The sequence below is a fragment of the Zootoca vivipara genome, chromosome Z1 (assembly GCF_965207765.1).
Source record: "Zootoca vivipara chromosome Z1, rZooViv2.hap1.1, whole genome shotgun sequence".
Classification (NCBI taxonomy): Eukaryota; Metazoa; Chordata; class Lepidosauria; order Squamata; family Lacertidae; genus Zootoca; species Zootoca vivipara.
This window is the reverse complement of record NC_142583.1, coordinates 8,363,197-8,386,777: the sequence shown is the minus strand read 5'-3', so window position 1 is coordinate 8,386,777 and position 23,581 is coordinate 8,363,197. Positions and strand designations below refer to the sequence as shown.

Here is a 23,581-nt window from a genome sequence, read left to right as displayed (position 1 = left end):
GCGCCGTGGTGCAAAAATCCTCCGGCGCCCCCCCCCCCCACGGCGGCAGTAGCGTGCGGCCATTGAGCTTCCTCTCCTCGTCTTCTTGCCCATGAAGCAGAATGAGCGAGACTCTTGCCTGGAGCGGCAGCAGGCGCATGGCGCCACTCTAGGCAGGAGTCTCGCTGATTCTGCTTCATGGGCAAGAAGAGGAGGAGACACCAGCCCGTGAAGCAGAATCATGAAGCAGATTGGCGCCCCTTCCGCACCCCTGGGACCCCAAAGTCATCAAGCCCAGTGTTTCCCAACCTTTTTCCAACTGTGGCTCCCTTCTGACCTTGTTTTCTTCCTGTGGCCCCCCAAGGGCATAGCCAAATAAGTAAAAATCAATAAAAATCAATACAAATATGAGATCCACCCCCCCTCCCGGAACAAAAGCTTGCCCTCCTAACAAAAATCCTGGCTATGCCCATGCCCCTCCCCATTGTACTGGTAGAAAGGTAGCTATTTAAATGTTTTGTTTGTAAATAGAACCTGTTTTATTTATATATTTTTATAATTTGTACAAAATACAATTACATAAAATGATAGGAACATAATGAAATATTGTTGAAGCAGAAAAACATAGAATCGTCGAGCTGGAAGGGGCCCCAAGGGTCATCTTTCTAGTGCAGGCACCCAAAACTTCGGTCCTCCAGATGTTTTGGACTACAATTCCCATCATCCCTGACCACTGGTCCTGTTAGCTAGGGATCATGGGAGTTGTAGGCCAAAATATCTGGAGGGCCGCAGTTTGGGGGATGCCTGTTATAGTGCAACCCCCTGCAATGTAGAAAACTCAGCTAAAGCATCTGTGACAGATGGCCATCCAACCTCTGCTTCGAAACCTCCGAGGAAGGAGAGTCCAGAACCTCCCAAGGGAGACCCATCTTCCATGTATTCTAAAAAGTAAGCAACACTTATTTGACCCCAGTTATTTGACACAGAGGGAGAAACCTACAGATACAGTCCAAAAGGCGCACTGGGAGTTCTGTATATATGGGATAATTTCAAAAAGCAAGTGGTCCTCACCATAGCTGCCAAGTTTTCCCTTTTCTCGCGAGGAAGCCTATTCAGCATAAGGGAAAATCCCTTTAATAAGGGAAAGCCTATTCAGCATAAGGGAAAATCCCTTTAAATGAATTTATCATGCAAATTCATTTAAATCTAATTGGTCGGTTAAAATGGCTGGTGATTTATCAACTAAATCTTTAATAGGTTGACAATGCTACTTTTGACAGTTCTTCGAAGTTCCCTATATCTTTGATGTCCATCAGTGTGCAAAATGAGGGTTCTTTCATTTTAAACTTTGTGTCATCTCTAGTGCAATGGGAGTTGATGATTAAGCATTTGAGGACATACAGAGTTTGAGTAGTCAAATTGGCTGGAACCTAGAAAAATAAGAAGTTTGCTCTGGGCAAACTATTTTTTAAAGTAGATTCTCTTTCATCTTCTTTTACTGTTAGGTTTCTATTTTTAAAAGATGAAATCCTATCTTGTCCTGGAAGTTCATGATCCCATAACAGAGACTGTGAGTAGAAGCAATATTCTTAGCTGTAATGAAGTGGCTAAAGTTTTTCCCTAAAGAAAAAAGCCTGATTCTGTTCTTTTTCTTTTCATTTAAGCACCAAACTGGTTTTTATTATTATCTTGTTATATTATTGTGTCCCCAGTTCCTATTTCTACACAATCTACTTGGTGACCTCAGAGCCGAGAACCTCTGACTATTGTAGTTATTGTCAGAATTATCTGGTTATATAAAATATCAAGAAGATAAACACAAGAAAGTTCAAAAAATCTGCTTGCAATAACATGCTAATATTGCATAGCATGCAAGAGCTCCGGAAGAGGTGCGCCCTTTCTGCTGAACCCTATCTTCCAGATATCAATTCATAACCACAATACTCTACAGTAATTGAATTACTTCTGTTGTTGATCATAGCTCAAATCCTGCTCGTGAATTCATCGTACTATAATAGTTCTTTAAATAGACTGAAAAAGGCATCCATTCTTCCATAAAACAGCCATCATTAGATTCTCTTCATTTTTCTGTTAATTTTGCCAGTTTTGCAAGGTCTGTTATCTTCCTTATCCATTCTTCATTGGCTGGAACTTCATCTTCCTTTCATTTCTGCACTTAGAAAACCGTAGCTAATTATTTTTATTTTTTATTTTATTTAAAACACTCATATACCAACTGTCATTAAAATATATCACAGTGGTTTACAATAGTATAAAAAACCATAAAAAACATAATAAATTATTATTATTATTATTATTATTATTATTATTATTATTATTATTTATACCCCGCCCATCTGGCCGGGTCTCCCTAGCCACTCTGGGCGGCTTCCAACAAAAGAATAAAACACAATAATCTATTAAACATTAAAAGCCTCCCTGAACAGGGCTGCCTTCAGATGTCTTCTAAAAGTCTGGTAGTTGTTTTTCTCTTTGACATCTGAAGGGAGGGCGTTCCACAGGGCAGGCGCCACCACCAAGAAGGCCCTCTGCCTAGTTCCCTGCAACTTGGCTTCTCGCAACGAGGGAACCGCCAGAAGGCCCTCGGTGCTGGACCTCAGTGTCCGGGCAGAATGATGGAGGTGGAGACTCCATCCTAAGAAAGTTTAAAGAAAAATAAAAAAGAAAGAAATTGGAAACAAACATCAATAGGTCATTGTGTATTTGTCTGCATAGGGCTTGTGAAAAAGAAAAGTTTCCAGCAAGCGTTTAAAAGTTGGCAGAGAAGGTGCCCACTGAATTACACTAAAGACTTGATTACACTAAAGACTCGATTTCTCCTTGTTGTTAATTGAGCCTCGCCAACTTGGAGAGTGACCAAATACACCTCTGTAGGTGCTCTCAGGGATCAAGTTGGACTATAAGGGCTCAGGTGATTCTGAGGTATCCTGGACCCACGAAGTTCAGAGCTTTGTAAATCAACTGAAGAACCATGAGCCTGGCTCAGCAGCAAATAGGAAGCCAGTACAGGTGATCACACTGGCAGTTTCTGCTGCTGCATTCACAATGCACTGACTTCTTGTCTGCGCCACCCTTCGCAATCTCAGTAAATTGCTGTAACTCCCATGCCAGGAGGCTAGATAAGTGCAGCCATCTATCGCCACAAGCTGCTCCTGCATAAAGCTTTAATCCAGACAAGCCAGAGAGATTACTGGTCAGTCAACAGGCAGAACAGGAAACAGGGATTCACATACCCTCCATCATTCCTCTGATGACAATATCTATCTATCTATCTATCTATCTATTATTATTATTATTATTATTAATAATAATAATAATATACCGCCCTATACCCGGGGGTCTCAGGGCAATTCACAGAATAAAATCAAGATATAAAACCATAAAATACCTAATAAAAATAAAAACAACAACCCAATAGTCCCCCCCCCCCAAAAAAACCCCACATTTTAAAAGGGCATAGGATGTAAATTGGTTCAACCAAAGGCCTGGTTAAAAAGGAACGCTTTTGCCTGGCGCCTAAAGGCGTATAATGAGGACACTAGGTGAACTTCCCTGGGGAGAGCATTCCACAGACGGGGAGCCACTGCAGAGAAGGCCCATCCTCGTTTTGCCACCCTCCGGATGGCAAGATGATCTCAGGGTCCGGGTAGGTTTATATGGGAAGAGGAGGTCCTTAAGGTATTGCAATCCTTTTATTATTTATATCCCGCCTATTTGACTGGGTTGCCCCAGCCACTCTGGGCAGCTTCCAACACATATAAAACATGATTAAACATTAAACATTTTTTTTAAAAAACCTTCTCTATATAGGGCTGCTTCAGATATCTTCTAAAGGTTGTATCTCTTTGGCTTGGGCATCGCATAGCTCCATCCCCGCCAACATTTCTCTAGTGAAAATAGGGATGTCCTGTGGAAAAGCAGGACATTCCGGGATCAAATCAGAAACTGGGATGGTTTCTGTAAATCGGGGACTGTCCCTGGAAAACAGGGACAGCTTCTTGGTCCAAACTTTGGTGACGAACATTCCTTGTACCCCTTCTGTTACTAGCTTGTGAAATAACATGTAATAATGACATATGGGTCCTTTATAAGTAACTAAAGAGAATATTTTGAAAGCCCTGCATGGTGAAATGCTCTTGTACCTGAACTCTCATGCCTGAAGTCATAACTTTCTCCAACGCTGTCTGAGGAGTTGAAATTTTAACACACCTGATGGAGGATTTCATTTTATAATAACAATAAGTATTATTATTTTATTTATATGCCACCCATCTGACTGGGTTGCCCCAGCTACTCTGGGAGGCTCCCAACAAAATATTAAAAGCACAATAAAACACCAGTAATAAAAAATTTCCCTGAACAGGGATGCCTTCGGATGTCTTCTAAAAGTCAAATATCTCTTTGGCATCTGATGGGAGGCCCTCTGCCTGGTTCCCTGTAACCTCACTTGTCGCAGAGAGGGAACCGCCAGAAGGCCCTCAGAGCTGGACCTCAGTGTCCGGGCTGAATGACGGGGGTGGAGACGCTCCTTCAGGTATACTGGGCCAAGGCCATTTAGGGCTTTAAAGGCTTTGAATCACGCTCAGAAACTCACTGGAAGCCAGGATAGATCCTTTAGGACCAGCGTTGTGTGGTCCCAGGAGCCGCTCCCGATCACCTGCCTAGCTGCCGCATTCTGGATGAGTTGTAGTTTCTGTGTCACCTTCAAAAGTAGCATTGCAGTAGTCTAAACCAGAACATGCGCCACTCTGGCGAGACAATCTGCAGACAGGTAGGGTCTCACTCAGCCTGCGTACCAGATGGAGCTGGTAGACAGCTGCCCTGGACGCAGAATCGACCTGCGCCTTCATGGACAGCTGAGAGTCCAAAATGACTCCCAGGCTGCACACCTGGTCCTTCAGGGGCACAGTTACCCCATTCAGGACCAAGGAGTATGTAGGGTTTTGATATGTAGGGATGTGTATCTAGACTCCCCCAATTGTTTAGATACTGCTTGCTGCTCAGTAGCTTCAGTTAGGAAGTTTTTTCTCATTTAAGGCACACTGGGTGCTATTTTCATGTACCGTATGTCTGATGAAGTCATATCTTGAATGTGTGTCTGGGCTTCCCTTCTGCTTTCGAAAGCCATAGCTAAACAAACAGAAACAGCTCTGCTTCTTCGCTTTCTCTCTTAGCAACCTTATCTAGAAAACACTTGTGCCTTTCATCTTTCAGCCAATCAAAGCAGTATTTTGTTTCCCAAGAAAATGATTTCCACAACCCATTTCCTGAGAAGCTTGATATCACTTTTTGTTTCTGTTCTTGGCCACCAACCCTAGTCGCCCTTCAAAAACAGAGCCAGGTCCCATAACACCCTCAGGCACCTGACCTGATCACAAAAAAGGCATGTTCTACATATTTTTGGTCTTCTTGAAAACGTGTGTGTGTGTGTGTGTGTGTGTGTGTGTGTGTGTGTAAAAGCCTCAAGCTGCTCTACAAACTTGATATGTAGAATTGCATCCTAAATATGCTCAACAACCTTTGTTCTAAAATCTCAGTTATCAAAGCGGATGCAGTGGTACCTTGGTTCTCGAACAGCCTAGTTCACGAACAACTTAGAACCCGAACGTCGCAAACCCGGAAGTGAGCGTTCCAGTTCTCAATTTTTTGGGGGGAAGTTGAACATGTCCTGAGCTTCCGTTTTTTAGTGTTGCACTTCCATTATTAGAGAGATCACGCTGATTGGGGAGTTGAGGAGAAGCGTCCCGGCAGCATTCTGCAGTCCAGCCGCTTTGACGAGTGAGAGAGAGAGACAGAGAGATCCCGAAATATCACGCTGGTTGGGGCAGTGGGGTGAAGCATTTTAGGGGTAGTTTTTCAACAGCCTGGGATGGATTAATCCATTCTGCATTACCTTCTATGGGAAAGCGCACCTTGGTTTTGGAATGTTTTGGTTTTGAAATGGACTTCCGGAACAGATTAAGTTCAAGAACCAAGGTACCACTGTGTTATAGCATGGTGCACTGTAAATCTTTTGTAAATGGTCACAGAGATCAAGGTGGGTGTAAGGGGGAGGGATTATAGAGAACCCCCCCTTCATCAGAAGCAGCCTGTCTCCAAGCAGTCATGAGAGCGAGGGGTCTGAAGGGGTGAGTCAGGAAACGGAGAGGGAGTGCCAGGGCTCTGGCAACACTAAAGAGCCCCTGCTCCATAGGCAGGAAGAGAGGGAGGCGGGAAGAGTGGAGAGGAATAGGTCAGACAGAAGACCCGTCCCTCCGACGCCGGAATTGAGAAAGAGGAGGAAAGGGAGGCACTTCTCAGTTCCGAGGCTTTTATGCTGGTCGCGAACGCGGAAGGAATTAGTGCAGGAATCTGACTCGAGCGGGTAGACATGAAATGAGCAATCCGTTACACTGTAAATAATGTGCACCAATAAAAACGTCTGAAAGACAAGCATGTGGACGGTCGTTACTCAAGAGTAGTCACAACAAACCCTGACAGCGGGGTTGAAACATGGCGGTGTGCTCCTGGCGGATGCCACTTGGGCTAGTTCTTCCAATAGTCTCCCTTTGCTCAGCAAATTATCTTTCTGGTTCCTCTTTGAACCAGGATATCAAGATCACGCTGATCACTGCAGATATCAGCTCAACTTCTTTGAATGCAAACAGCGTAGAAGGTGCCAGGAATATAACAATGCTGCTCACATTTCACCTTGCAGTGAATATCCATACTAGGAGATGGGGGAGCTCATATGTGAATTTCCCTGCTTCTGGAGAAATAGACTTAGTACAGGCTTTGGCCCCGTTAGCAGAAGAGAACTTTCGTAAAGTAGTTTTCGACATCTCTGTCTGGTAGTGGTAAAATCCTCGCTGTTTGCAGTCTCTTGTACAATTTGTACATGGGCATGTTATTCATATGCATTCCTTGCCACTTTCCTTAGGAATGTCCCAGTGGGATTGTTAATGAAGAGACCTTCAAAGAGATTTACTCTCAGTTCTTCCCACAGGGAGGTGAGTACTCTGCACATAATTAGTCTTGTTTGCATGCACAACCAATTGCCATAATTGCTTTGAAATTTGGCCTAAACAGGTTGTTGTTCTAGTTAATTAAGTCTTTTATACTACTTAATGGGTGGACAGAAGTACTTTAGGGTTTTAATTAAAGAGTGGAAATACCTACTAGCAATATCTATTTATAAAAGCACACAGTCTGCAGTTTGTTTCCTGAGATGTACAGCTCGCTCCATCCCAAAGGCCCTGGACAAGTAACAAAAGCAATAGTTAAATTCATATATTCCCTGTCGCCCTGTTTACTAACAAAGCCTTGAGGCCCCAAAGGAGCCCAAGTAGGTAGGGTCTTGCAAAACTCAGTACTGAGCTTGGGGAAACTGCAGCAGGAGCGAGTCCTGCTTAAATCATCTGATTGGCAGTGCTTGGAAAGCCCCTGTGCAAAGCACTTCAAAGGGGGCTCATTGTCAGGTCTTGTTAAGCCCCTTTCTATCTTGTGGAGCGCTTTGAAATAGGCTCTGCAAGCACAGGGCAAAAAAGCCCACCTGATGTTATGGTGTTGTCCAAACCACTGAGCCTCTTGGGCTTGCTGAACAGAACATTGGCAGTTCGAATCCCTGCAACGGGGTGAGCTCCCATTGCTCTGTCCCAGCTCCTGCCAACCTAGCAGTTTGAAAGCACACCAGTGCAAGTAGAAGGCAAATGGTGTTTTCATGCGCTCTGGTTTCGTCACAGTGTTCCGTTGCACCAGAAGCAGTTTAGTCCTGCTGACCACATGACCTGGAAAGCTGTCTGTGGACAAACACCTGCTCCCTCGGCCTGAAAGTGAGATGAGCGCCATAACCCCATAGTTGCCTTTGACTGGACTTAACTGTCCAGGGGAAGCTCCTGCAGCCAATCAGGAGGCACTGAACCCCGTCAGATATTCGGGTTCCAAAGAATGTTTGCAAATCGGAACACTCACTTCCTGGGTTGCGGTGTTCGGGAGCCAAAATGTTCGACTTGCAAGGCATTCAGGATCCAAGGTACGACTGTATTCACTCTACAAGGCCATAGCATGGGACAACGAGGCTCCATTTTTTATTCAAACAATATCCAAAAAGTCAAAATATTATTTAGCCTTGCCTGAGGTGTATATGAGAAAGGCCCATTAGCTTTCCTCTGACTCTCCTTGAAGACTTTGGTTCTCTGTTAAATGACTGAGGTGGATAGCCATCAGGGCCCTCTGGAATCTGTCACGTTTGCGTGTGAATATCTTAATTATATTCCCAACATATAATGCTACACATATAATGAAGCATAGAAAAGGAAATTATCATCTGCATAGGGTTTTTTTCCTTTGTTGTTCTTGCGATCTAATTTGAATCCATTCAAGAGTTGGCCTCAGAACCTTGCCGTGCTCCCTCTACTGAAATCTCTTTGCCACCCTAATCTCCAAAATCTAAAATAAAGCCCTAGGTTCTCATTGAAGAGTTTAAGCTTGTCTGTTCCAAGTGTTCTGACTAATAAAGAGTCTTTAATTGTGAAAATAAAAGTTGGAGATTTAAGAGGGCCTACCCTCCTGCGAAATTGCTGTGAGTTCATGAGAACTGGCAACACAATAGATAATTCTTTATAAACTCTATATGTGCCTGTATGTTCACAATTATCCCCCTCTTACATTTGTGTGTGCAGAAAGAAATGTAGGTGGCAGTTTAACCGTGAGTCAAAGCCTAAAGCTGGTGTGGATTTGTGATTCCCCAATTATCTCTATGGGTTTTCCTTTGTTTCGCTAAGCCTGCTGCTTTCTCTCTCTCTCTCTCTCTCTCTCTCTCAACAAAACTGGGCATTTGTCACTGGTAATTTCCAGATCTTTTACATTTGAGTATAGCGTAGGGTTACCAGACGTTCCCGTTTTCCAGGGACAGTTGCCGGATTTGCGAATAAGTCCCCGGACAAATTCCATCCCTGGAATGTCCCCGGATTTCATCTAATGTCCCCGGGAAACGCAGCAGCGGCAGTCTCAGCAGCCTGGAGCAGTTGGCTCCGGCTGGCTTCAGGAGCTGCTCGGAAGTCCCCATCTGATGGTGGTGCAGGGGCTCTAAGATGCAGCTTCCGGGCTGCCTCCACCTTACCTAACCGCACCAACTAAGCTGTGAAGGGAGGCTTCACGCTGCCTATCAGAGCTTGCATGCAAGGAGGAGGGGGCAGGGATCTCTCAGTTAGGCAACAGGAAGCCTCGCTTCCCAGCTGAGGGATCCCCGCCCCCTGCCGCTTGCACGCCAGTAGGAATGGGATTGGGGCTGCTCCGATGGGAAGGGAGGCATGACGCTGCCCAAACCTCGCAGCCGCCACTGCTGCTCTTGGCCCTCCTTCTCCGCCTTCCATGCCTGACCCACCGCGCACCAATTCCCCACCACCACCGAATGCCCAGGCTCATGGAGAAAGGAGATAGAAACCTCAGAGGCAGTGGAAACATGGTGGTTGAGGTCAAGGTGGCGGCCACCCCTCTGCCATTGCCATCGCTGCAGCATCAACGTCCCGAACGTGTAGTAATTAATTAATTAAAGTGTCCCTGGATTCATTGAAAAAAATCTGATAACCTTAGTGTAGTTTGGGTCATGCAATCACCCACTTAGTATTCTTTTTCCTCCTGTTACTCAATATTTTCTTCTAGCATTTATTACGGATTCTCTGTCTTCAACGTTTTCCCCCTTTTGTATATTTTATCAGCTTACATGGCCAGGGTATAATTACGCTTTCCCTCGTTGTTCTTTAAGAGCAATCCAGTGGGGATTTCTCTTGGGCAAGTTCCGCTGAATTGAACAGGAGTTGCTCACAATCTCGTGCTCTTCGTTTCAAGCCGTTCCTCACCGGATCTTTCCACTTGAAGATGCCATTCATTCTCTTTCTCGTGTTGGGGAAAAAAGCACAAAGGGGAGAATCACAGCTTGATGGTCCAGCATCTGCTTTGCATGCAGGCGGATTTGTGTCTCGTGTGTCCCAGTGTGCACAGAATCTTAAGAGTTGGAAGGAACCACAAGAGACATCTAGTCCAACCCTCTGCAACGCAGGAATCTTTTGCCCAACGCCAAGCATCTCCAAGGGACTATGGGAATGTCCCCTGTCTGAAATCCCAGAGAAGAATCCTACGGAGGGCCAGCGTGGTGCAGTGGTTAGAGTGTCCCTGGGAGATCAGGGTTCAAATTCCCACTTGACATGAATCCCACTGGGTGACCTTAGGCCAGCCACTACCTCTCAGCCTAACCCACCCCACAGGGTTGTTGTGGGGATTAAATGGGGAGGGGGGGACAATGTGCGCCACCTCGATCTCCTTAGAAGACGAAAAAAGTGGGACATAAATGCAATAAATAATAGCAATAATAAATAATCCCAGTTCAGCAATACTCAGCTAGATGAGTGTAAGATTCCTAGCAAGACTGGCAGAATTTTGTGTCGCTAATGGAAGTCAGCTTTAATTGTCAATAACAACAACAACAGTTCCGGATTATTATTTTTGTTTTATCTGGACGTTAAAAAGTAGATGCCTCCCATTGTTCAAAACACCCACAGCAGTGTGTGTGTGTGTGTGTGTGTGTGTGTGTGTGTGTGTGTGTTCAAAACCAGACATTACAAAAATAAAAATAAGAAGTAAAACAGCTTGTTGGTTTCTGGTGTAGGTTATCCATTCTGCTAAGGTCAGTTGAGTAAAACCGTGACGCTCTTGCTTTCCAAATTTAATTTGTTTTACCCATCCCACCCTATCACCTGAACCAAGGTGAACATTTAAGGTACCACTCCTGCCCCACCTTCTCAGCCACCCAAGTGATAAGCTTGTCTTCCAATGTCTGATTAGACCTGATGAGTAGTTGCTGTGAATGTGCCGATGTTGCACAAAGCTTATTGGAGCCCTGATAATGCATGGTCTGAGTCTCTTAAGATGTTAGCACTCTAATGTTAGCTGCCACCTGTCAGAATGCTAATATATCATAATAGTTACCATTACTAGGTGCAAAACCAGAAACTTGTTTAATTTTTTAAACAGAAAAACCTGAAAAACTCCCGCTCTCTGTCCTGATTTATATTCCAGACTTAGTGGGAGAGGAATCACGTTAAGTAGCTCTAATTAAAAGCTTAAGGACTACAACCTTTGGCTTATGTTTAATCACAATTGTCTTCACTGCCTTGGATATTTTACTGAATGAAGGCTGTGAAACCACTGGAATTAATTGAAATGTATTAAAGGTAAAGTCTTGTAAATCTGGTAATCTTCTTTATTGGTTTTTGCAGAGTGTGGTTTAAAACCTTTGATTCTGTTCAGTGGCTGCGATCTGACAAATGACACAATGAAAGCGCGCATTGCTTGTTTTCCTATTTATTTTTTAAATAACCACATACCAATAAGGAGGAAAATGAAAGAAATGAAAAAAGAAAAATAGTGTTCAAACTGGTTGATTATATAGGGAATAAAATTCTAACTAATTCAGGATCCTACAAATCTGGATCACCATTAAAAGACAAAATAAAAATAAAAAATCCTTCCAGTAGCACCTTAGAGACTAACTAAGTTTGTCATAGGTATGAACTTTCGTGTGCATGCACACTTCTTCAGATACATGCATGCACATGAAAGCTGAATTGAGTTTCTTTATTGATGCAATTAATAAGGAACAACCTTGTTTGAATTGCAGATTCCACAACATACGCACATTTTCTGTTCAATGCATTTGACACAGATCACAACGGAAGTGTGAGTTTCGAGGTAAGGCTGTTTATTTCTGTTCTTGTCACCTGGTTTCTCTGGTAGGATCTGACCCAGCCAAAGTTTAAAGTGCCTTTTATTCCAATGAGAGGGTTAAGCATATTTTCAGAACTCTCCCACGGAGTTCAACAAGCCTGTACTTCAGTTTTCTGAAGTATCATGACTTTTCAAAGCTTCATTAACAACAAAGAAGCTGAAATGTATATAAAAAAATAGATGCACAAATGATCAGAAATGTCTTAAATGGAATGTGTTGTATCTATACTTGCAATCTGGATTTAGTAGTACTTACTCCAAGAAAGAAACAGAAATTACCGTAAAAGCTCATAATTGTGTCAATATTTTACTAAATATGCAAATATTAACAGATGCTTTAATAGCATAGTAAAAGCCAATAAAATATTACTTTTCACCAATTCTGATTTATCTAGCCCTCCTACTTTCATTCCCCTGTTCCATGATGAATTGATATCAGTTATGAAAGGGTTAAAATGAGTTCTGCTATCAAACTAGAGATAGATGGAAAAGGAAGTGAAAAAGGGAGATCTTTTAATTTGCCAGGCTCAGTTCTTCATCTTCAACTTCCTTCGTCTTCCAATACATTCCTTGTTTTTATGTGTTATTCAAATGTGAGATTAAAATAAGGTTAGTAGTGATTTTTTTTGCCATGAGGATGAGTGTTTTCCTTTTAAAATAGGGTAGTGTCTGCAGAAGTGATCAGGCTTGGAATTCTAAAGAATTTGCTAGCAATATGCTGGATAAAGCTTTTAAGGTTGCGACCCAAAAGCTCAGTCCCTTACATGTAAGCTGTTTTGGCATGTCCTTCTCTAAGGAAATGTTCTTAGGCTCAGATATAAATCTGCTATGTTGGGGGTGGATAAATAATCGTCTGGTTTCCTCAGATGACACAAGTGAAATACATGTTAACCCTGTTGAAAAAGAGAGAGACGCCATTTGTTTACCTCGGTTCTGTTTTCCTCCGTCGAAGTGTTCCTTACACATTCTTTTCAACAGACAGGCAAAGATATATGGGTCATATTGCTAGGTTTATACCGGGAGGCTTGTTTGATCACAGGCAATTCCCAGTCCTTTCCCGGGATGCTTGTGTGTCAACTCCCATGTCAAAATGGCTTTGAAAAAGCTCGTGCTGCCGGCCAGCAGAATGGCAGGTGCCTTCATTTGCACCTTGGGAACATCTCCTCTTCTCTTTTATTTTCTAATCTCAGAGTGGCAGAGCCCAGAGGGAGGCTTGTGGCACCAACGCTTCAAAACAGATCCCCTTAAATCTTTTGTGTGCCTGTCTGCTGATCCTTTCTATTGTTTGGAGCAAAATATGAAGGAGTAGGGGGTTTTTTTTGTCATCTTTCCCCCTCCCTTATAGCTCAAGTGGTATTTTGGTGCTTGTGAACAATGTTGTATGAAGAGCAGGAGATTTCTGAAAGGAGCATAAGTTTGAATAGGCATGGAGGAAAGCAAATAGGTTTACCAACAGACGCCCAGCCCTATTTGGTGTGCCAACCAGAAGAACCAGATTCAGGTTTCTTGTTTCCTATCACATCACAACTGAACAGCTACAAGAAGGCCGTAATTTTTTTGTTGGATTTCTTTAGGATGTTGCTGCATTGTAATGTTTATAAAATGTAGGAACGCATCAGGCCTTGACAAACTTGGTCTTTGTTACCGGCTATGTTAAGAAAATTATTTTCATTCTGCACAGGTCAACCTGCACTTAGCTTCAGCAAATGTTCTCTCTGTAAGTCCAATGGACGGTTCTAATCCTTGATTCCAACGAGTGCTAATGGGACTGCCAGTAATTGTAGTGGCTCAGTCAGGCATGGAGCCTCTTCCCTTGGGATTTTAAGCAGATAAAATCAGGATGTGCCATGAATTAGCTAGATTGGGTTAGAGGTCAGGCAAAGAGTTTGCATTTTCCTGACTTTTCTTCCGATATGCAGAGCCCACAAGAGTCTCGCTCATTGATCAACATCGAGGTCAGCAAATGCAAACTATACCTTTGTTGCTGTTTGTTGTAGCTTTTGCTTTACATAAAAAGATAAGTGGAGCCTTGTTGGATCAGGCCAAAGGCTCACCTACTATTTCATCCTGCTCTCACAGTGCCAACCAGAAATAGTGGGAATCAGTGCCCACGTGCCTTAAACACTTTTCTGGGCAGCGTGGAGATTTCCAGTGCCAAGGTGCTAGGGATATACTTAGAATGACAGCAAGGCTTACAAAAGTCCCATCAGCAAAGCACAATACTTGTCTGCAGAATTCAGACTAAGAGGAAATGTTGGCCACAACCCTATAGCCATTGACCTCAATGGCACTTGCCCACACTGTAAGGCTCTTACATGCCTGCTTCTTTGACTATGCAAAAGAGCATTTCACCTCCTTTGATTGAGCCCTGTTAATTAACTTCTGTTAAGATATGAGATATAAATTCCCAGTAACTTTCAGAACACTTTTATTCCTCTTGGGATGAAGCTTCTATATTACTAAATTAATTGAGTTTATTGCCCATAGGCTAGCACACAAGTGCAGAAGAAGACTACTTTCTCATACAAAATTGGATGTACCACTTATTGTTTGTTCTATTTTAGGCCACCCTCCAGTATAAATAATCCAGGGTGACTCAAAGCTGTTTTTACACTTCTGTAATGTTGTTATCAGGAATTCTCTGTAATAAAATAGTTATTCACTGTATGTTCAATAGCCCAGTCCTCCAAGCTCAGCCTTAGCTGCTTTTGTTATTTGTGGGTGTTTTTTTTTTGCCGGGACTGGGATAGCTCAGTCAGTAGAGCATGAGGCTCTTAATCCCAGGGTCACGAGTTCAAGTTGGCATGGCAGGGGGTTGGACTAGATGACCCTCATTGGTCCCTAACTTTGGACTGTCAGCTTTCATGCTTTGGCTCTTCCACGCAAGGGAGGAAGGCAAAACTGCCATTCTGTTTTGAGGACAACCTTGTTTGGTTTTTGTTTCTCCAGATTTTTTTTTTTTTAAAAAAAAAGCAGCGTTGTTATGATGGCAAATTTTGCATCTCAACCACAGACACACGTGCACAGAGATAATAGAAGTATAGCGTTGGAATGGTCACCAAGTCCAAACCCCTGCCTTGCAGGAGTCACAGCCAAATAGATGGAAATAGATCTTTTATTAATCCACCATCTTGCTTTCTTTCAGGATTTTGTTATGGGCCTTTCAATTTTACTCCGGGGGACGGTGCAAGAAAAACTCAACTGGGCTTTTAATCTGTATGATATAAATAAGGACGGCTGTATAACTAAAGAGGTGAGGAGACCATTTCACTCACTGTAATGTGAAAACGCTTGTCATTAACTGCATGTAACGGGGATGTTGTTTATAGGTTTTAGTAGATTAATTCCAGGACTAGGGACTTCCTGCTATCCCAAGTGGCTGTAGTCTTGAGTAAGAGGCAAATGCCAGGATCCCTTGTATACAGGACATTGGGACTCACTCACCTCTGCTGCAGTGCGAGATCTCGTGGTGCACTTGTCCCATGATAACACAGTCAAATGCTGCTGCTTCAAGCATCTGCTTGGGTTGCTGCTGCAGTCAAGCTATCCCCTCCATGCACACCACTCACCTCCCCACCAAGGGGCAGTTATGCAAACAGCCAAATCTAGTGCTAAAGTTGCCGTCATTCCATTTCTGTCAGCATGTGTGTAGGTTTGCAAGTTTTGTAGAGAGTGATTTGCAAATTGTATTATTGAGCTAGATCTGATCCTATAGTTTGCATTGCTTGCATTGTATGAATTCTGACTGTATAGGCTGTAGCCCTGGGATGTCTTGCGTAAAATGCTTTTTCCTTTGCCTCTCTCTGTGTGCCAAAGGGTAATGTAAACAAAACAGGATGCCCAGCTAAGCTATCAAGGCCAAATGACTGTCTTGTCGGATGCTAGCAGTCTGACGCAAAGAGCAGCAAGATAGTCAAGGCTTTGTTGAGCCAGCCAGAGATATGAATTCGACAGTAACTGACAATACGCATAGATGATGTGAAAGGGGGGGAAGATGCGCAAATCACCATTGTCCCCTATGGCCCTGTTTATGTTACCCCTGCCTAAGCCAGCATGTGTTTACGCACAGGACGTGTACTAGTGACCCCCTTGCGTACGTGACCCCTTTGCATGCACACATTTACAGGGAGGGGGAAAGAGCCCAAAAGAAGGGTATAAGGGAGCTTTGCAATTTGTTTCTTTACTCCTGTCATGAGCTTGACCACCAGGAGTCTCTTAAATTTAAGAATTAAATTCTTTCTCTTGATTCAACCCCCCCCCCCGGTGTCATTATTGGCTATCTCTGTCCTGCCTGGGCGCAACTTAAAGGACCCTTATCAGCAATAAGGCTGCAGTTTGAGTACTCACTCGGAAAGAAAACTCTCTCCAAACAAGGGAGAAGAAAATTCAGTATGGCAAAAGGCGGCAGGACAGCAAACTTACAAGAGGGAGTGAGCAAGCGTCTGATTTGCCCAAATAGCAATTTGAAATGAAATTTAAATCAGATTTGCCCCCACCACCTGCTTGACTTTGTTTAGTGTTTTCTTTTCAATGCAAATTGAATCTGTTAAGCATAAAGACTGAGTCTCCTTACTTTAAATGGAATACACTCAGCATTGCAATAATGGGAGGGGTTTGCTATGATGATTCCTGAAAGGCACAATGGGGTGTATATCAGTCTTCTGCTTCCACCTGATGGCCATTTCTTACATTGCTTTTGAAAGATGCAGGTGAAATATTAGGGGAAATGCTGTGTTGTAGGTCAGATAAAATCCTTCTGTAGGCCTGTAAACATCTGATTTATCCAGAGACTGCATTGCTACAGGAAAATGTGTTCCCACTGCAAAAGACAGCTGGGGGGTAGCTGCAACACCCAGCAACTTAAGAAATTATGATTTCTAGCAGTTCATGTATCAGCAAATGAAACACCTACACATTACTTTTGGGAAGGTTTTTCACTTCTGTGCTAGCAAGGCTTCTGTCTTATAAATGCAACTCTCTTCCCAATTGTGCATTTTCCACTGCACAGTATTTTCTTGCTCACTTTAATGTCTTGTTCCCTCCCCCAAAGGAAATGCTGGATATTATGAAAGCTATATATGATATGATGGGGAAATGCACTTATCCTGTTGTCAAAGAAGATGCCCCGAGACAACACGTTGAAACATTTTTCCAGGTAGGTACGATTTGCCGGGGCGGGGCAGGGGAGCCAGGTGAAATGATGGTCATAGATAGCTATCGTATTGATGGTTTGCAGTGTGGCTATGTAACCTGCTCTTCTTGCTATGTTGCCTATACTAATTTGATTAAGCAAATCCCCTTCCTTCTTCATTTCCGTTTTTGTCTTGCCTACTCTGCAAGATTTGAAGCTCAGCACCTGTGATTTGTTAAAATAAATATAAAATGTCGGCAAGTGTAGGAGTAGTTTCTTTGGTAGCCATTATTCTATCACCTGTCCCCAAACCTGGCTTCTCATAGAAATGAAAGGCGGCAGTCTTAACTGGAGAACGACATTACTTAAGCAAGCATTTCTTCTTTGGCAGAAAATGGACAAGAACAAAGATGGCGTAGTCACCATAGATGAATTCATTGAAAGCTGCCAAAAAGTAAGTAACTGGTATATTCATAGTGCTTTGCTCTTATGACAGAATACAAAACCGCAGTATGAAGCTTCAGCATGTACGATATTTCACAAACTGTCCATATTTTAGAAAACGCATTTATTATCTCATAGAATCATAGAGCTGGAAAGGCTATTGTGAGACCGTGTTCACCTGTCTAGCTCCTTGCTCAGTGCAAGAAATCCAGAGGTGGCACATATTCAGGTCCAGCCTTTGCCTGAAGACTACCAAGGAGGGAGAACTTCTACGTAACTGGCTCCATGTTTGAACTGCCCACACCAAGAAGTTGTTTATGGAACCAAAATCTCTCTCCTCCTGCAACTTAGCTCATTAGATCTAGTCCTCCTCTCTGGTAACAAGGCTTCATCTGATTCTATATGACAGCCCTTCAGGTATTTGAAGATAGTGTCACAGCCTATCCTGCCCTGTCTTCCTTCCCCCAGGCTGAACATTCAGAGTTTCCTTCTGTGAGAATCAATAAGAATCCGATATCCAGCAAGTGTTTCTCTAACATGCAACAGGGCAGGCTTCGGAGATCACATTGGATGTTGCTACTCAACATTCTCCTTAATTATATGAGAAAATGTCAAAACATATAAAATGTATATCCGGTAAACCAAAATAATTTTAACGAGATGCCATAAAGACTGAAGCAGCTGTGGCATATTCAATAAAAAAGAACAGTCAGTTTTCAGAGAAGGCCCTTTGATATATATATTTAAAAAACCCTTCACCTATAAGTGGTTGTCCAGGCAATTTCTCTAAGCTGGAGAATTGTCTCTTTGTTCTCCATTTCATCAGTATAAATAGAACACAGAGGAAGGCCTCATCCCTTCCACTGCCAAAGTCATATCTAGCACTTGGCAAAGTTACTCAGGTGCTTTCTCTTTTCCCCCTGTAAAGTGCACTGGAAAAATCAATGCACAGTTGGGAGGCTCATAACCAGGTGTTTTAAGGCGTACACCAGGATGGAACTCATGTCAGTGCAAAACAGCAAAAACCCTAAATTTAAGTTGTTGAATATGTTATACCATAAGCCTGCAACTTATGCACCTTTAACTTTTGCTCATTCGTCTTTATGCACATGGCAAAATAAATAAATAAATAGGGGCAGAAACAGGGCAACGTTTGGGGCATATGACTTTTGCAGCCCCGCCCACCACTGATCCCAATATGCTTTGACTATACGCCATTTTGGCTCTAGGCATGATCCCCGGAACATAACCCCTGCGTAAGTTGCAGGCTTACTGTATTTAAAGTAGTTTATTCATTCAGTTGGATAAGTCACTTGCCTGTCAATAATCCCAATACCTTTGCACTCATTGGCCAATAACAGTTAAGAAGAAGAAATTTACCTTTTACCAATGAACTGTGTAGAATATTGCGTGCCTATTTCCCCTTGATTTCCAAAAGGGTTCCTTTTTAAAATAAAAGCTAAAAATTAAGGGAGTGGATCTGATCGACCTCAAACACAGCCTGTGGCCCTGGTTGGCCTTCCCCATTCCTTGCGAGAGCTAGAGGTTTCCCATTGGCTTCTTCTGCAGTAGCAATTGGAGTCTCCTTCTTTGGAGGTCTTTAAGCAGAGGCTTGACAGGCATATGTCAAGAATGCTTTGATGGTGTTTCCTGCTTGGCAGGGGGTTGGACTGGATGGCCCTTGTGGTCTCTTCCAACTCTATGATTCTATGAATTGTGGCACACCCCAAGAACAGCAGCAGAAGCTTGACATGGCTGCTGAACTTCTTAAGCCAAACTTCTTAAGAACTTCCTACAAAGTTCTAGGCCTGTTGCTCCTATTGTGTTTTTATCAAGGTTTTGCTATAAACAGCAAGGTGTATTTGATAGACAGACCCAGTATGAGTTACATGTTTAATTTCTAGGCATGAGATTGTAATTGTATGCCATCGCCAAACTTTAGCAGCTCCCCACAATGTTTTCTCTGTAAATTATTTGTGATAGACTGTAAGCAGCAAATACCTGTACTATTTGCAGAACAATGTGTAAGAAGCAGCAGACCTGTGTCTTCAAACGTACTAGGGCCTGTATAGAACACTGGGCTGTGTAGCAGACCTGTGGCCTGCATCACATATAAACTAGGCCAGGCATCCCCAAACTGCGGCCCTCCAGATGTTTTGGCCTACAACTCCCATGTTCCCTAGCTAACAGGACCAGTGGTTGGGGAAGATGGGAATTGTAGTCCAAAACATCTGGAGGGCCGAAGTTTGGGGATGCCTGAACTAGGCTTTAGAGCAAAACTGCACAATCAGCAGACTTGCAGGATTTGTGATAGTGGTATAGGAGAAATCTGCTAGTCAAAGAAAGTAATCAAAAATCCCACTTCGAAGATCCTGGCCCTTGGACATACCCAAAGTAGGTACTAACTTTTAGCTGCTTATTACACTGAAAATTTATAAAGGGTGTGGTTTTTCAGCCTAAGGAGGAAAATATTCATTGGATTAAAAATATTTCTGACTTTTCACTTTCAGATTTCAAAGCGCTCTCTCAAGATGAAATGTCTCTTTCTTACAGGATGAAAATATAATGCGTTCCATGCAGCTCTTTGAAAATGTGATCTAACTCCACACAGTTCTTTCTTCAATAAATGGACGGTATGAACAATCCTGCAACAACAAATCCATAATGCTGTTGCCACTTTTACCATAAAACAGGATTGCTCGGCTTTACACGGATGTGTATAACGCAAACAAGTTTTGTTTAATCAAAGCCTACCTACGGAGACCGTATTTTTCCAGTAGTTGAGGTAAAATAGTTCTCTTAAACAATGCTCACGTAGTTGTCCTTAAAAAAAAAAACTTCATTTGATTCAGAGAACAATCCAAAGAAACCAAAATGAAAACGGAATTATTGCATCCAAAACTTCATAGAAGAGATCCAGGAGAGAACAAGAGGGCAGGATCTGTTACTCGTTTCTATTAAATGAGTTTATTAGCTATACAACTCTTTCATTTTATACTCCCTTGTGTATTAACACAATCTTACACAATTCTCAGTTAAAGGTTATTACAGCTAATTACAGTTTGGGCACAATCCTCCTTGTGTGCAGTAGAGTCCTGTTTCTTCTGCCTTCCCTTATGCTGACATCACACCAGATCATTACTGGAAGGGGGAAGCCTGCATGCATTGAGCCCGCCCATGTCCCCTATTCCCCATAATGATGCAACACATAGCATACTTGTCAAATGTATGTTTGTGCCCAGGCACACACAGAATCCTAGAATTGTAGAGCTGGAAGGGACCCTGAGGGTCATCTAATCCACACACACACACCCCAGAAGACACACAGACTCCATTATGCTCATTGGAGTATCTGTCCACATAAGGAAGGGTTGGGCATCTTTGCATAGTAACCTGCAATTATTTTTTTTAATTCACAAGCAACTCATTTTTATAAAAGAATGTTCTTTTTATAGTAAATGGTTACTGGATTAATTTATTTAACAGCTGCTTATGGCAAACATCTTCCATCCTTAAGATCATCAGTTTATGAGTGTTATGCTCCCACATAGTGCTGCTTTGTTTAACTAAAGCAACTATCTGAGTGAACTGAACTACTTACTTTCTAACTGTGGGATTGCCCAAAAATTAGTAGTAAAAAAGGAACGAATGTATTTGTAAGTTTCTAACCACTCACTGCTCAGGATACATAGCGGTATATAGAGTCATGCCAGACACTAGACTGCCAGTTATGAAGTTATTTTGCTCTTGTTGCCTCCTCCGACTATGGTGGAAGATGCTTAAGTTCATTAGAACAGTTATGTAAAAGCAGTGGTGGTAATGGATTTTTTTGAAAAGGAGGGGCAACTTTTTTTTTCTTTAAAGGCTACTACAGGGAACAGGGAAGAAGCATGTGTCAGGATGGAGCCGCAATGGGTACAAGCAGGCTCCCTTCTACTTTCCTCCCTGCCTTTTACACAGACATCATTGCTGAACTGTAGCCAGCAAAGAAGCGTCTTCCCCCCTCCCCTCCAACATATTCAAATCATTCTTACATGCCTGCCCACAAGCATATAACTACTGGTACCAGACAATTGCAAACCTTAATTGTGACATTTCTGCACAAAGGATCTTAAGAGCTTACAGAAGTCCAAAGAGAGCTGCAAACTGTTTTTGCAAAAAAATAAAGCAGGCATCTATTCTGGTGTAGAGATGGGAATGAGGCATGTTGACGGCTGCTCTGCTATCACCAGTGTAGGAATATGAGTAGTACAATACATGTACACTTGAAATTTGCTGTAGTGTTTGTGAAAATTATATGTGCACTTTAATAAAAAAAGAAAAATGCAGAATGGCAGTTCAGTTTGTTTTTCCAAAGGGCTTACATGGAGTCAACATTCACAAACACTTTAGTAATATAAAAGCTTTAATACTTGTCACATATATTAGTTGTCTTTTAATACTTCAAATTTCTATGTTTTCAAAGCAGAAGTAAACCAGTTGTGTAGCATGTTAACAATTTGCACTAGGAGAGGTATCAGTTCACTGAAGCACACTTTATATATTTTCCTATCCAGAACCTTTTGGGAAAGAAGGCTTTTCCCTAGACAGTATAAAAATAATTTTCTCTATAGACACAGCAGTGAGTTAGTTCTTGGTCGAAATAAATTAATCATAGTACAATCCAGGCAAAGTCAAAAACCTTCAAATCCTATTGATTTTAACTTCCCACTGACGGGAAAGTTACTAAAAGTTATTAAAAGCATAACTTTTAATAGTGATTAACTTATGGATGGATTGTGCCTTCATTTCTAACCCATTGCAGTTGCTAAACATACCTAACTACACTTCAACATGTAAACACAGCAAATAAGTATTAATGTTACTGTTATGGTTATAGTTTACTAAACTGGGTAATCCCTATTATTGACTGTAATAAACCAGACAAATTGATTTGCAATTTGTGGTGGAAGTACTGAATAAGTATTTCTGGTGTTTTCCATAATTTACATGTCTTGAGCATATCCGCTCTTAACATTTGTCTTAATTTTTTAAAATATTGATCCCTGTTTCCCTGAGAGATTACACAACAGTGTACTATGGGGAAGCTAAGTAATACCAAATAGTTCTGAGGAGGCTCTTCGTCGCATCTCTCTTTAGGAGGAGATTGAACAGTAAGTTGGAATTTTAGCTTTTATAACCGTCAAACTTTCCTGTTGATAAAAATGAGAAGGTTTATGCTGAAATAAACTGTATCTGAAATCAAAACGGGTCCAGACATGTAGAATGCAAACTATGATTATCTTTCCTTCGTCAACTGGAAGGTGACAATATGCCACCTTCCAGAGGTTCTGGGATACATCAGCGGCTGTTGACCATCCTGGCTGGGGCTTATGGGAGTTGGAGTCCACAGCACCTAGAGGGACAACCATATTGGCTGCCTGTGCTTTTGGCTGCTTTGTTATTAATAATGCAGAACCATCAATACACATGGCATTTTTGTATTGCCAAGTTTGCCCTTCACCAAGAGCACCTCTAAACTAAAAATGTTTTTAAGTAAGTGTAATTACTATGTTTCTCTCCAAACTATGGAGAATTGCAATATGGAATTATAACTTTGTTGTGCATCATCAGAGTATGACAACATGACTGCATGCGATGGATTTAACCTAACACTATGAGATAGCGAAGACAACAGGAGAAACAAATTCTGACCTAGGTGTGTCGCAGGAGCAGACCAATCAATTCAGCTTACCTTCCCCCCATACTGCTCCAACTTTTGTAAGGCATCTGTAGTTTGCTCTTTGTACTTTTTGCTCATCTGTCTCTTTGAAAGCTGTGGCAAAAGTAAAATACAATAGTGATTTTATTTGTTGAACGTAGCTGCAACACCCTCCTTTGTGCCCATTAAATGGAGAAGCGTCAACCAGATTATTAATGATGCATCCTGGTAACAATGACTGATAAGAGGCAGTCTTAATTTCACAGATTCGGAGGGACCGTAGCATCTTTACATGTTCAGGCTTCCACAACTTGTGACTCAAGAAACTGAATGCAGGTCCTAACAAGAGCAGCTTGATAAACTTTGTTTTGCTGCTTGCATGGAATTGGAAGACTGTGACAGGGGCTATCAAGCACCTTTCATGCTGCAAAACATGGCTGAGGGCCATCTTCAATAGGCATGCCACAAGCTGTGCTCAGAAATGTGAAAATGCCAACATGCTATTAATATATTAGCTCATGGAATCTAGATTCTGATGTGCC

At 42.3% G+C, this 23,581-nt stretch overlaps 2 protein-coding genes across 18 annotated transcripts in view; one reads left to right on the top strand and one right to left on the bottom strand.

Moving 5' to 3' along the window:
• The window catches only part of KCNIP4 (potassium voltage-gated channel interacting protein 4), a 328,191-nt gene extending 306,525 nt beyond the window's left edge, over positions 1 to 21,666 (top strand). For 8 of the 9 annotated variants that reach the window (XM_088658372.1, XM_088658384.1, XM_060278964.2 and 5 more), the window contains 6 exons: positions 6,920 to 6,989; positions 11,657 to 11,727; positions 14,909 to 15,016; positions 16,814 to 16,918; positions 17,286 to 17,348; positions 19,892 to 21,666. In XM_088658372.1, the coding sequence (XP_088514498.1) occupies positions 6,920 to 6,989; positions 11,657 to 11,727; positions 14,909 to 15,016; positions 16,814 to 16,918; positions 17,286 to 17,348; positions 19,892 to 19,939 (465 nt within the window). In that variant the 3' untranslated portion in view covers positions 19,940 to 21,666. Of the gene's footprint in view, positions 1 to 6,919; positions 6,990 to 11,656; positions 11,728 to 14,908; positions 15,044 to 16,813; positions 16,919 to 17,285; positions 17,349 to 19,891 lie in introns of those variants that run through there. The other variant, XM_088658378.1, reaches the window with a different exon arrangement.
• Positions 2,179 to 23,581, bottom strand: part of PACRGL (parkin coregulated like) — a 30,945-nt gene continuing 9,542 nt past the window's right edge. For 4 of the 9 annotated variants that reach the window (XM_088658408.1, XM_035112333.3, XM_088658411.1 and 1 more), the window contains exons 9-10: positions 23,073 to 23,153; positions 21,709 to 22,530 (exon numbers count right to left, since the gene is read on the bottom strand). In XM_088658408.1, coding sequence (XP_088514534.1) covers positions 22,474 to 22,530; positions 23,073 to 23,153 — 138 coding nt within the window. In that variant the 3' untranslated portion in view covers positions 21,709 to 22,473. Of the gene's footprint in view, positions 2,636 to 14,731; positions 16,393 to 17,307; positions 19,984 to 21,708; positions 22,531 to 23,072; positions 23,154 to 23,581 lie in introns of those variants that run through there. The other 5 variants (XM_088658428.1, XM_088658431.1, XM_088658426.1 and 2 more) reach the window with 5 other exon arrangements.